The sequence below is a fragment of the Erythrolamprus reginae genome, chromosome 11 (genome assembly GCF_031021105.1).
Source record: "Erythrolamprus reginae isolate rEryReg1 chromosome 11, rEryReg1.hap1, whole genome shotgun sequence".
NCBI classification, from domain to species: Eukaryota; Metazoa; Chordata; class Lepidosauria; order Squamata; family Dipsadidae; genus Erythrolamprus; species Erythrolamprus reginae.
This window is the reverse complement of record NC_091960.1, coordinates 4,577,679-4,591,755: the sequence shown is the minus strand read 5'-3', so window position 1 is coordinate 4,591,755 and position 14,077 is coordinate 4,577,679. Positions and strand designations below refer to the sequence as shown.

The window sequence follows — 14,077 nt, the reverse complement described above, 5'->3', positions numbered from 1 at the left end:
AACAGGAACAGGATTAGATAGGGCGCTCCCTATTTTGACCACTTGTCTGTTTGATAGGAACGCAGTTATCCGGTCATGTAGGGATCCTGAGATGACGTAAGATTTCAGTTTTAGAAGTAGTTTATCATGAACCACTGAGTCAAAGGCTTTACAAAAGCCAGTGTAAATTGCGTCTATTGATTTGCCCTGATTGAGATGTGTTTGTTGTCCATATGTTTCTGCAGGGAAGGAGTTGCAGGTTACAAGATAATTTTTTCCTGAAACCAAATTGTTTGTCAGAGAGTATGTTAGTTTCTAGGTGAAGGGTAATTGATTGGTTTATGACAGATTCTATGACTTTGCATGTGACGCAGCAAAGAGAGATTGTTCTGGAGTTTTCAACAAGACGGGGATCTCCTTCTTTGAAGATGGGGATGACCGTGGCTAGGGACCATAATTTTGGTAATGAAATGGTCCTGAATGATTTTTCAAAGATTATAATTAGTGGTTCAGCTATGACTGTGGAACATGGAAGATATTCCTTTAGCTTGATTGTCAAACTGCACAAATTACTGTTATTTGCCAATTCTTGCTGAACTAAATATTTCATTTTCTTTTCTTTCCATGCAGCATATCTCTTGAGTTCTTGCCTCCACTGGGTTGAAGCTCCTCCTATACTTTACAACAAAACTTTTATTCTAACTTTTCCCACTACCCCTGAAACATATACTACTACAACTCCTCCTCCTCCCCCTCCTCCTCCACCCACTACCCTTAAACCTCATCCCCCTCCTCCACCCCCTCCCCCTCGCCCTCCTCCACCTTCCCATAAACCACGTCTCACTCCACGTCCTCCTCCTCCTCCACCCCCTCCCCCTAAACCCCCTCCCCCTCCTCCTCCACCCCCTCCCCCTCCCCCTCCACCCCCTTCCTCTAAACCACGTCTCACTCCACGTCCTCCTCCTCCTCCACCCCCTCCCCATAAACCCCCTCCCCCTCCTCCTCCACCCCCTCCCCCTCCCCCTCCACCCCCTTCCTCTAAACCTCGTCTCACTCCAAATCCTCCTCCACCTCCAACCCCTCCTGCCCCTCCTCCACCCCCTTCCCCTAAACCTCCTCCCCCTCCTCCTCCCCCTCCCCCTCCTCCCCCTCCCCCTCCTCCCCCTCCCCCTCCTCCCCCTTCCCCTAAACCTCATCTCACTCCAGGCTCCCCTCCTCCTTCTCCTCCTCCACCCCATTTCCCTAAACCTCCGCCCCCTCCACCCCCTCCTCCTCTTCCGCCTTCCCCTAAACCTCGTTTAACTCCACATCCTCCTCCACCCCCTCCTCCACCTCCTCCACCCCCTCCCCATCTCCCTCCACCTTCCCCTAAACCTCGTCTCACTCCACGTCCTCCTCCACCTCCTCCACCCCCTCCACATCCCCCTCCCCCTTCCCCTAAACCTCGTCTCACTCCAGGCTCCCCTCCTCCTCCTCCTCCTCCACCCCATTTCCCTAAACCTCCTCCCCCTCCTCTCTCTCCCCCTCCTCCACCTTCCCCTAAACCTCATCTAACTCCTCCCCCTCCTCCCCCTACTCCACCCCATTACCCTAAACCTCCTCCCTCTCCTCCTCCACCCCCTCCCCCTCCTGCTCCACCCTCTCTGCCTCTTCCTCCCCCTCCTCTGCCTTCCCCTAAACCTCCACGTCCTCCTCCTCCTCGACCCCCTCCTCACCTTCCTCCACCCCCTTCCCCTAAACATTCTCCTGCTCCTCCTCCACCCCGTCACCCTCCCACTCATCCACCTTCCGCTAAACCTCATCTCACTCCAGGTCCCCCTCCTCCTCCCCCTCCTCCACCCCATTTCCCTAAACCTCCTCCCCCTCCACCCCCTCCTCCTCTTCTACCTTCCCCTAAACCTCGCCTAACTCCACATCCTCCTCCACCTCCTCCACCCCCTCCGCATCCCCCTCCTCCTTCCCCTAAACCTCGTCTCACTCCACATCCTCCTCCTCCTCCCCCTCCTCCCCCTCATTTCCCTAAACCTCCTCCCCCTCCTCCCCCTCCTCCTCTTCCGCCTTCCCCTAAACCTCGCCTAACTCCACCTCCTCCTCCACCTCCACCTCCTCCTCCACCTCCTCCACCCCCTCCCCATCCCCCTCCTCCTTCCCCTAAACCTCGTCTCACTCCACGTCCTCCTCCTCCTCCTCCTCTCCCTCCTCCACCCCATTTCCCTAAACCTCCACCCCCTCCTCCTCTTCTGCCTTCCCCTAAACCTCGTCTAACTCCACATCCTCCTACACCTCCAACCCCTCCTCCCACTCCTCCACCCCCTTCCCCTAAACGTCCTCTCCATCCTCCTCCAACCCCTCCACCTCCTTCTCGCCCTCCTCTGCCTTCTCCTAAACCTCCTCTCACTCCACGTCCTCCTCCTCCTCCACCACCTCCTCACCTTCCTCCACCCCCTTCCCCTAAACCTCCTCCTGCTCCTCCTCCACACCCTCCCCCTCCCATTCCTCCACCTTCCTTTAAACCTCGTCTCACTCCAGGTCCCCCTCCCCCTCCTCTCCCTCCTCCACCCCATTTCCCTAAACCTCCTCCCCCTCCACCCCCTCCCCCTCTTCCTTCCCCTAAACCTCGTCTAACACCACATCCTCCTCCACCTCCACCTCCTCCTCCACCTCCTCCACCCCCTCCCCCTCCCCCTCCTCCTTCCCCTAAACCTCGTCTCACTCCACGTCCTCCTCCACCTCCTCCACCCCCTCCGCATCCCCCTCCTCCTTCCCCTAAACCTCGTCTCACTCCACGTCCTCCTCCTCCTCCCCCTCATTTCCCTAAACCTCCTCCCCCTCCACCCCCTCCTCCTCTTCCGCCTTCCCCTAAACCTCGCCTAACTCCACCTCCTCCTCCACCTCCACCTCCTCCTTCCCCTAAACCTCCTCTCACTCCACGTCCTCCTCCTCCTCCTCCCCCTCCTCCACCCCATTTCCCTAAACCTCCTCCCCTCCCCCTCCATCCCCTCCTCCTCTTCCGCCTTCCCCTAAACCTCGCCTAACTCCACCTCCTCCTCCACCTCCACCTCCTCCTCCACCTCCTCCACCCCCTCCCCATCCCCCTCCTCCTTCCCCTAAACCTCGTCTCACTCCACGTCCTCCTCCTCCTCCTCTCCCTCCTCCACCCCATTTCCCTAAACCTCCACCCCCTCCTCCTCTTCTGCCTTCCCCTAAACCTCGTCTAACACCACATCCTCCTCCCCCTCCTCCCCCTCCTCCCCCTCCTCCACCCCCTCCCCATCCCCCTCCTCCTTCCCCTAAACCTCGTCTCACTCCACGTCCTCCTCCCCCTCCTCCAACCCATTTCCCTAAACCTCCTCCCCCTCCACCCCCTCCTCCACCTCCTCCACCTCCACCCCCTCCTCCTCCTCCACCTTCCCCTAAACCTCATCTCACTCCACGTCCTCCTCCTTCTCCACCCCCTCCTCCACCCCCTCCCCCTCCCCTTCCACCCCCTCCACCTCCTCCTCTGCCTTCCCCTAAACCTCATCTCACACCACGTCCTTCTCCTCCTCCACCAACTCCTCCACCCCATTTCCCTAAACCTCCTCTCCTTCCACCCCCTCCCCCTCTTCCGCCATCCCCTAAACCTCGTCTCACTGCACGTCCTCCTCCCCCTCCTCCAACCCATTTCCCTAAACCTCCTCCCCCTCATCCTTCACCCCCTCCCACTCCTCCACCTTCCCCTAAACCTCGTCTCACTCCACGTCCTCCTCCTCCTCCTCCCCCTCCTCCACCCCATTTCCCTAAACCTCCTCCCCCTCCACCCCCTCCTCCTCTTCCGCCTTCCCCTAAACCTCGCCTAACTCCACCTCCTCCTCTACCTCCTCCTCCACCTCCTCCACCCCCTCCCCAGCCCCCTCCTCCTTCCCCTAAACCTCGTCTCACTCCACGTCCTCCTCCTCCTCTCCCTCCTCCACCCCATTTCCCTAAACCTCCACCCCCTCCTCCTCTTCTGCCTTCCCCTAAACCTCGTCTAACTCCACATCCTCCTACACCTCCAACCCCTCCTCCCACTCCTCCGCCCCCTTCCCCTAAACCTCCTCTCCATCCTCCTCCAACCCCTCCACCTCCTTCTCGCCCTCCTCTGCCTTCTCCTAAACCTCCTCTCACTCCACGTCCTCCTCCTCCTCCACCACCTCCTCACCTTCCTCCACCCCCTTCCCCTAAACCTCCTCCTGCTCCTCCTCCACACCCTCCCCCTCCCATTCCTCCACCTTCCTCTAAACCTCGTCTCACTCCAGGTCCCCCTCCCCCTCCTCTCCCTCCTCCACCCCATTTCCCTAAACCTCCTCCCCCTCCACCCCCTTCCCCTCTTCCTTCCCCTAAACCTCGTCTAACACCACATCCTCCTCCACTTCCACCCCCTCCTCCACCCCCTCCCCATCCCCCTCCTCCTTCCCCTAAACCTCGTCTCACTCCACATCCTCCTCTTCCTCCTCCCCCTCCTCCACCCCATTTCCCCAAACCTCCCTCCCCCTCCACCCCCTCCTCCTCTTCCGCCTTCCCCTAAACCTCGCCTAACTCCACCTCCTCCACCCCCTCCGCATCCCCCTCCTCCTTCCCCTAAACCTCGTCTCACTCCACGTCCTCCTCCTCCTCCTCCCCCCCATTTCCCTAAACCTCCTCCCCATCCACCCCCTCCCACTCTTCCGCCTTCCCCTAAACCTCCTCTCACTCCACGTCGTCCTCCTCCTCCACCTCCTCCTCACCTTCCTCCACCCCCTTCCCCTAAACCTCCTCCTGCTCCTCCTCCACCCCCTCCCATTCCCCCACCTTCCTCTAAACCTCGTCTCACTCCAGGTCCCCCTCCCCCTCCTCTCCCTCCTCCACCCCATTTCCCTAAACCTCCTCCTCCTCCACCCCCTCCCCCTCCTCCTCCCCTAAACCTCGTCTCACTCCACGTCCTCCTCCCCCTCCTCCAACCCATTTCCCTAAACCTCCTCCCCCTCCTCCCCCTCCTCCCCCTCCTCTGCCTTCCCCAAAACCTCATCTCACTCCACGTCCTCCTCCTTCTCCAACCCCTCCTCCAACCCCTTCCTCTAAACCCCCTCCCCATCCTTTTCCACCCCCTCCCCCTTCTCCTAAACCTCATCTCACTCCACGTCCTCCTCCTCCTTCTCCCCCTCCACCCCCTCCTCCACCCCCTTCCTCTAAACCTCCTCCCCGTGCTCCTCCACCCCCTCCCCCTCCTCTTCCACCCCCTCTCCCTCCTCCTACCCCTCTTCTGCCTTCCCCTAAACCTCGTCTCACTCCACATCCTCCTTCTCCTCCACCCCCTCCTCCTACCCCTCATTCTCCCCCTCCTCCTCCACCCACTCTCTTTCCTCCACGTTTCCCTAAACCTCTTCTCACTCCACCCCCTCCTCGACCCCCTCCCCCTCCTCCACCCCCTTCCCTTAAACCTCCTCCCCCTCCTCCTCACCCTCCTCCTCGCCCTCCTCTCATTCCACTTCTCACTCGTCCTCCTCCTCCTCCACCCCCTCCTCCACCCCCTCCTCCACCCCCTCCTCCACCCCCTCCCCCTTCTCCACCCCCTTCCCCTAAACCTCATCCCCCTCCCCCTCCTCCCCTCCCTCCCCCTCCATCCCCTTCACTCCCTACTCCCCCTAAATCTCATCCCCCTCCCCCTCCATCCCCTTCACTCCCTCCTCCCCCTCCTCCTCCCCCTCCTCCCCCTCTATCCCCTTCACTCCCTCCTCCCCCTAAACCTCCTCCCCCTCCCCCTCCTACCCCTAAACCCCCTCCCCCTCCCCCTCCTCCCCCTCCATCCCCTTCACTCCCCCCTCCCCCTCCCCCTCCTCCCCCTCCATCCCCTTCATTCCCTACTCCCCCTAAACCTCATCCCACTCCCACTCCTCCATCCCCTTCACTCCCTACTCCCCCTAAACCTCCTCCCCCTCCCCCTCCTCCCCCTCCCCCTCCTCCCCCTCCTCCCCCTCCATCCCCTTCACTCCCTCCTCCCCCTAAACCTCCTCCCCCTCCTCCCCCTAAACCTCCTCCCCCTCCCCCTCCTCCCCCTCCATCCCCTTCACTCCCTCCTCCCCCTAAACCTCCTCCCCCTCCTCCCCCTCCATCCCCTTCACTCCCTCCTCCCCCTAAACCTCCTCCCCCTCCCCCTCCTCCCCCTCCCCCTCCTCCCCCTCCTCCCCCTCCTCCCCCTCCTCCCCCTCCATCCCCTTCACTCCCTACTCCCCCTAAACCTCATCCCACTCCCACTCCTCCATCCCCTTCACTCCCTACTCCCCCTACTCCTTCTCCCACTCTCCCTAAACCTCATTCCCCTCCCTCCCCTTCTCCTCATCCCACTTCCTATTCACCTTCTCCCCTTCCTTTCCCTTCCCTTCTCCCTCCTGGCGTTCTCATGGATTCTAGTATTGCACTGGACCCCAAGATACCCAGAATAGGAGGGCATGTCACTATCACCCCCTCTGGAGACACCCACACCCTCAGCTCCTGCAGCTGGTTTAGAGGGGGTGATGACGATCCAAAACAAATCATGATTTATAATCCACCCCCTCTGTCTAATCTGGCCTTCAAAGAGGGCTCCACGGGACGGGAATTTATTAACTCCGATTGTTCCCTGCACATCCAAAATCTGAAAGCTGAGGACGACGACTTATACAAAGTGGTGATGGTGAAGAACGAAGAGAAGAGAGTGGGGAAAGTATACCTCCGTCTCCATGGTAATCTCAATCTCTCTCTCCCTCCCCATCTCCCCCCCTCTCCCTCTCCTTTTCTCCCTTCCTCTTCCTCCTCCTCCTCTTCCTCTTCTTCTTCTCTCTCTCTCCTTCCTTCCCTCCCTCCCTCCCTCTCTCTCTGTAGGATAAAACCGAGCAACACATAGATCTGGTTCACTAAGCAGTGTTTCCCAACCTTGGTAACTTGATGATATTTGGACTTCAACTCCCAGAATTCCCCAGCCAGCGAATGCTGAGAGTTGAAGTCCAGATATCTTCAAGTTGTCAAGGTTGGGAAACACTGCACTACAGGGTTGTTTATAGTAGGATTGAAAAAGTCCAGTTGGCATCCTTTGGATGTGCAAATCAGCTGGCTTTGTAGATGCACTTTACCAGGTGTTTTATCCATGTGAAGGCATTGCCAATGTGGTGCTAGGGAGAGGGAAGGAATGAAGGAGGGAGGGAGGGAGGAAGGAAGGAAGGAAGGAAGGAAGGATGGAAGGGCATACCCAGATTAATTTCATATGTGTGTGCTTTTATTGAAATATTTTTCATAATTAAACATTAGAATAGGTACATAAAGAGAACATAGAAAAAGATAAGAAAAGTGGCAGAAACGTTACAGAGAAAGAAAGGAAGGAAGGAAGGAAGGAAGGAAGGAAGGAAGGGAAAAGTAAAGATGTGACTTCCAATCTTTATAACACAAATGTCCATGATTTCCCCTACAAATGAAAATGAATAAAAAAGAAATCACACTCTGACCAATACTGTTAGAGCAGACTATTGAATATAAATGGAAATGAAACCCCACTCCTTCTAGCCCTGAAAATGTTACCCACCAGTAGTTGGATAAGGAAAGAACCAAGCACCAAGAACTCCAAAGTTCAACCCTGAGTTACATATATTCTGTTCTGTTGAAGGTCTAACTGGCAGGACACAAAGACGGCTTACTACCCCAGGCATCGTGGGAATTGCACTGGCTTCATTTTTTGTGGTCTCAATGATTATAACCCTAACTGCTTTTCGGCTGGCCAGTTCTCGAAGGTAATATTTAGACTCTATTAATTAAAGTAAAAAAAAAAAAAGGTACAGTGGTACCTCTACTTAAGAACTTAATTCATTCAGTGACTAGGTTCTTAAGTAGAAAAGTTTGTAAGTAGAAGCAATTTTTCCTGTAGGAATCAATGTAAAAGCAAATAATGCATGCAAACCCATTAGGAAAGAAATAAAAGCTTGGAATTTGGGTGGGAGGAGGAGGAAGAAGAAGAGGAGAAGGACAGTTGCTGCCGACAGAAGAAGGAGAATCAAAAAAATCCAAAACGTTAAGTCTTAAAAAAAAAAAGAAGGACTCTAAGGCGGTGAGAAGGAGCATGCGACTCTCTTACACTTGATGTGAGGCTGCCTCCCATACATTGCGCCAGAGAGAGAAACCCAGGGGGAATGGCAGGAAACTGGCTGGGCCTTCGTGCTGCTCTCAAATTTCCTGGGAAATTTTTCCAGGCTCAGGTTCTTAAGTAGAAAATGGTTCTTGAGAAGAGGCAAAAAAAATCTTGAACACCCGGTTCTTATCTAGAAAAGTTCTTCAGTAGAGGCATTCTTAAGTAGAGGTACCACTGTATTTGAAACATCTACATGCTGACCTGGGAATTCTGGGAGTTGAAGTCCACAAGCCATGAAGGGGCCATCATTACTGGGTCGATGACAATTTTCTACAGCCAACTCACCACCGTCAACCCGCTGCGGGACAACGCACTGGGGTCAAGGGTTACACAGCTATGAAAGAAGTGGTGGAATAGAATAATTAAAGGAAGGATGGAAAAGGAGGGGCAGGGCGAAATGTGAATGTCAACCATTAAAATATTTTGCATTTATTTTAAATGAGTCCCAGTGACCGGTCACCTCAGCTCATACACTCATTTCACACGCACCCAACTCTCCGCCGACGTGCGTCTCGTCGCCCGGCCCGCCTGACCAGGGGAGATAGGATAGCAGTCTTCCAAAATTTGAAGGGTTGCCACAGAAAGGAGGGGATCGAGCTATTTTCCAAAGCACCCAAAGGCCAGACGAGGAATAATGGGTGGAAATTGACCAAGGAGAGATTCAACCTGGAAATAAGGAATGAGAAGGGGGATTGGACTAGATCAGAGGTGGGCAAAGTTGGCTCTTCTATGACTTGAGGACTTCAACTCCCACAATTCCTGAGCCAATCATGCTAGCTCAGGGATTCTGGGAGTTGAAGTCCACATGTCATAGAAGAGCCAACTTTGCCTACTCCTGGACTAGATGACCTACAAGGTCCCTTCCAACTCTGTTAATCGGATCTAATCTTTCAGATGTTGCGGGCTAGCTGGATTAGATGTCCCAATGGTCAAGGTCAGCCATGGTCACACAATTAAACTTCTGTGGCTCAGCAAAACAGCACCTGCCATTTTATGACGGTTTTAAGAGGTGGGGTTTTTTTTTTTTAGCAAAACGGCTTCTGTAGCTAACCATATATTTGTTTAACCACCGTTCTGATGAAAGGAAATTCTACGTGTCCTTCATGGTGGTGGTGGGAGTTTGGCGTGAGCCTGCTTGATGGTGGCCCCCTTCTGTTCTATTCCAGGAATCTGAAGCCATCTAACATCCCTTCCACTGACGGAGCCTCTTTCATGGTTTGTGCCCCACTGCGAGATGTGCGTCCTACCTGACACTTGTATTGGTACCTCTGTCACATTACTCAGTGTCGGTATCAGGCTTCCCCTGATATGCCTGGGATCGCTGATCCGGTAGAGGAAACATAGAAACATAGAAACATAGAAGACTGACGGCAGAAAAAGACCTCATGGTCCATCTAGTCTGCCCTTATACTATTTCCTGTATTTTATCTTACAATGGATATATGTTTATCCCAGGCATGTTTAAATTCAGTTATTGTGGATTTACCAACCACGTCTGCTGGAAGTTTGTTCCAAGGATCTACTACTCTTTTAGTGAAATAATATTTTCTCATGTTGCCTTTGATCATTCCCCCAACTAACTTCAGATTGTGTCCCCTTGTTCTTGTGTTCACTTTCCTATTAAAAACACTTCCCTCCTGAACCTTATTTAACCCTTTAACATATTTAAATGTTTCGATCATGTCCCCCCTTTTCCTTCTGTCCTCCAGACTATACAGATTGAGTCCATGAAGTCTTTCCTGATACGTTTTATGCTTCAGACCTTCCACCATTTTTGTAGCCCGTCTTTGGACCCGTTCAATTTTGTCAATATCTTTTTGTAGGTGAGGTCTCCAGAACTGAACACAGTACTCCAAATGGGGTCTCGCAATGCGTGCACATTTTTATGTCCGCACCGCGTTCCCATGTGCCCCCATGCACCCCCTTCAAGATTTTGCTCCCGCTCATGCGCAGAAGGAAAGAAATCAGATAAAACACCAAAATCTCGTGCCAGGAGATATGTGAGAGTTTGATGATGTTCGGACTTTCTTTGCTTCTGCACAAGCGCGGAAGAAATCGCCCAAAATTGCCCAAATCTCAGACGTGCGAACATCCTCACGCGAGATTTTATCAATTTCACCGATTCCTTTGCTACTACACATGCACGGAAGCAAATCTCACATGGGGGTGCGTGTACCTGCCACCACCCATGCACAGGCCCGCGCTGGCCTCTGGGACCGATCTGGTAGGGAAAGATAAGTGCAGCCCTTCAGTGTCCAGCGTTGTGTCCGGGGTAGCCCATTCTAAAAGAAAATGTCTCATAAGTTTGAGACATTTGATTGAATTCACAAGATGTATTCTTCTAGACGTTTGTGTCCCACCCTGGACACAATGCCGAGGAATACGGCAGAGGTACCGGTACAAGCATCAGGTAGGACACACATCCTATGCCCTGTTGTGGTTGACTCTGGGGCAGCTCCTGCAGCGGGGAATTTTGATGTTGGTTTATGGGAATCCTTGGTTTTTCAGAGACCTGTTTTGTTGCCAGCAGACTCGGACAAAGAAGTTGGCTCACAGCTAGGGACAGACAGTGGGGAGAGGAAACAGATAGGGAGATGGGTACAACGAACCCACAAGTCAGTGCTCCAATTAGTGAGTCATCAGAATCAGAGGAGGCCCGTGCGCGCAGGCTTGTGGCAAGAAGGGAACAGTTGAGCAGGCATCTCATAAGATAAGTGAGCACACCTGTTCAAGGGGTAATATTGTTAATAAGTTGGTGATTAAAAACCCCAATATTTGAGAAGCATTGTCCTATGGTGAGTTGGCCATGGCAAAGTGGCGGCAGTTATTCCGTTCCCAATGTTCCTTAGATGCAAGCACAGGAAAGCAAAATACAACACATTGAACAGCATCATTCAAAGGAATTTTCACGCTTCTTGTTTTTCTGATTCTTCAGTAGTATTCTTCCATCTTCCCGGGCTGTCAGCACGGCGGCAGTAGCACGACCTCCACCTACAGCACCAGGACCAGCACCTAAAGCACGAGCAAAGTAAGTTGTTATCCAATTCCATAGTCATTGAATAATCTTGCTTACACCAAATAGCATGGATCATAAAGAGCATGGTAGCTTACATGTTTAGGATGCTGGGTGGGAGGTTAACAACAAGCCTGTGTTCAAGACTTGAATGCTGCTGCCTGGAGGGGTGAATGCCTGTTATTAGCCCCACCCCCTTGGTGGAGACCTAAAAAGGCGCTCCCATGAATATCCTCTCGGCAATGGTGATGTCACTAGCTACTTACGGGACTGCCTTCTTTCGCATACATCCCAGGTCCCACAGAGTTGGGACCCGTCCAGGTCCCGTCGACCAAACAATGTCATCTGACGGGGCCTAGGGGAAGAGCCTTCTCTGTGGCGGCCCCGGCCCTCTTAAATAACCCCCCCCCAGAGATTCGTACTGCCCCCACCCTCCTCGTCTTCTGAAAGAGTTTAAAAACTCATCTTTGCCACCAGGCCTGGGGTTCCCTAGATCTTCCCCCCTGACCAATGGACGCTTTAGTTTGATTGTTGAACAAATGATATTGATAGTTTTTTTATTTAGAATTTTAAAGATTGTTTTTTAATGTATTAGTTGGATTGTTATTATTGTTTCTTGTTTTTCTGTACATGCTGTGAGCCACCCCGGTGAGTCCCCGGAGAGGGGCGGCATATAAATCCAATTAAATCTAAATCTAGTTTAAAACTAAGGGCCAAGATGGCTCCATTGCAACTTAGTGTTCAGAGCCATGTTCATTTTGTGTGTGTGTGTCTCTCTAAGGAAACCAACAGTTCCTCCCCGTGGAGGCGCCGCAGCACGCGGAGGATCTGCAGTACGTGGAGGTGCCGCAGCACGCGGAGGATCTGCAGTACGTGGAGGTGCCGCAGCACGCGGAGGATCTGCAGTACGTGGAGGGGCCGCAGCACGCGGAGGATCTGCAGTACGTGGAGGCGCCGCAGCACGCGGAGGATCTGCAGTACGTGGAGGCGCCGCAGCACGCGGAGGATCTGCAGTACGTGGAGGCGCCGCAGCACGCGGAGGATCTGCAGTACGTGGAGGCGCCGCAGCACGTGGAGGATCTGCAGTACGTGGAGGCGCCGCACCGCATTGAGGAGCCGCACCGCGAGGGACGAAAGGTGCAGGCAGTGGTGTCACAGGAACTGCCCCCAATAGAGGAGGGTAAGCAACCGACCCGGGAAAGGACGATGTAAAAACAATCTGTGAAATCTCACTCTTTGGAAAACATCATGCACGTTCACGCAAAAGCCATAAAACTGAAGACTTATACAGTGGTGCCTCTACCTGAGAATGCATCTACTTAAGAACTTTTCTAGATAAGAACCAGGCGTTCAAGGTTTTTTGGCTTCTTCTTAAGAACCATTTTCTCCTTAAGAACCCGAGCCTGGAAACATCTCCCAGGAAATTTGAGAGTGGCACGAAGTCCCGGCCAGTTTCCTGCCATTCCCCCTGGGTTTCTCTCTCTGGCGCATTGTGTGGGAGGCAGCCTTGCGCCGGGTGTATGGGAGGCGCGTGCTCTTCCTTGCCGCCTTAAGCCTTAAAGTTTTGGATTTTTTTTTATTCCCCTCCCCTTCTTCCTTCGCAGTGACTATCCTCCTTCACTTCTTCCTCCTCCTCCCACCCAAATTCTGAGCTTTTATTTCTTTCCTAATGGGTTTGCAGGCATTATTTGCTTTTACGTTGATTCCTATGGGAAAAATTGCTTCTACCTACAAACTTTTCTACTTAAGAATCTGGTCGTGGAACGAATTAAGTTATTATTATTATTATTTACTAGATTTGTATGCCGCCCCTCTCCGTAGATTCAGAGTTCTTAATAGAGGTATCACTGTATTAGAAATATTAAATGATGGGAATATAGAAGTATCACTATAAAAAAGAAACAGGACTGCCACACATCGTCCAATGTTTTGATAATGTTTTGTTTATGTATATAGAGCGCTGGTGAGACCACATTTGGAATACTGTGTTCAGTTCTGGGAACCTCACCTACAAAAAGATATTGACAAAATTGAACGGGTCCAAAGACGGGCTACAAGAATGGTGGAAGGTCTTAAGCATAAAATGTATCAGGAAAGACTTCATGAACTCAATCTATATAGTCTGGAGGACAGAAGGAAAAGGGGGGACATGATCGAAACATTTAAATATGTTAAAGGGTTAAATAAGGTTCAGGAGGGAAGTGTTTTTAATAGGAAAATGAACACAAGAACAAGGGGACACAATCTGAAGTTAGTTGGGGGCAAGATCAAAAGCAACGTGAGAAAATATTATTTGACTGAAAGAGTAGTAGATCCTTGGAACAAACTTCCAGCAGACGTGGTTGGTAAATCCACAGTAAATGAATTTAAACATGCCTGGGATAAACATATATCAATTGAAAGATAAAATACAGGAAATAGTATAAGGGCAGACTAGATGGACCATGAGGTCTTTTTCTGCCGTCAGGCTTCTATGTTTCCTATGTATATTTATATCGTATTCTCCCATTCTCTCTTATTCTCTCAACCTCTCGACCCCTCCCTCTCTCTCCCCCCATCCTCATAGGTTATCTTCTAAGTTCATCTTGCATCTTGGTGTCTCAAGCTGGCAACACTTCTATTGCCATCAGAAAAGAACCTTCCTGGCCCTTGCTAGGGGGAAAAGTCACCTTCATCCCAGCAGGAAGCATGGGGAACATCTCGTTCTGCTGTTGGTACCGAGGTCCCATCCAGAAGCAGAACGAAATCATGAGCTACCAAACATCGTCCCTTCTTAGAATCAATTACAGCAACACTTACACAGGCCGTGAGCAGATAAAACTGGATTGTTCCCTGAGCATCGCTAATTTAACCTTCGAGGACACCGGTTTCTATGTCATCCTGAAACAAAGAAATATCCACAATGTCTATGAGAAAGGAGAAGTGTTGCTTGA

At 52.5% G+C, this 14,077-nt stretch overlaps 1 protein-coding gene across 1 annotated transcript in view; it reads left to right on the top strand.

Moving 5' to 3' along the window:
- LOC139174319 (uncharacterized) overlaps positions 1-12,356 on the top strand; it is a 15,582-nt gene extending 3,226 nt beyond the window's left edge. Inside the window, exons 2-9 of the mRNA XM_070764616.1 lie at positions 3,651-3,963; positions 4,132-4,469; positions 4,543-4,896; positions 5,112-5,823; positions 5,893-6,197; positions 6,798-6,833; positions 7,728-7,736; positions 11,926-12,356. Coding sequence (XP_070620717.1) covers positions 3,651-3,963; positions 4,132-4,469; positions 4,543-4,896; positions 5,112-5,823; positions 5,893-6,197; positions 6,798-6,833; positions 7,728-7,736; positions 11,926-12,356 — 2,498 coding nt within the window. The remainder of the gene's footprint in view (positions 1-3,650; positions 3,964-4,131; positions 4,470-4,542; positions 4,897-5,111; positions 5,824-5,892; positions 6,198-6,797; positions 6,834-7,727; positions 7,737-11,925) is intronic.
- Positions 12,357-14,077: the final 1,721 nt, after the last annotated feature.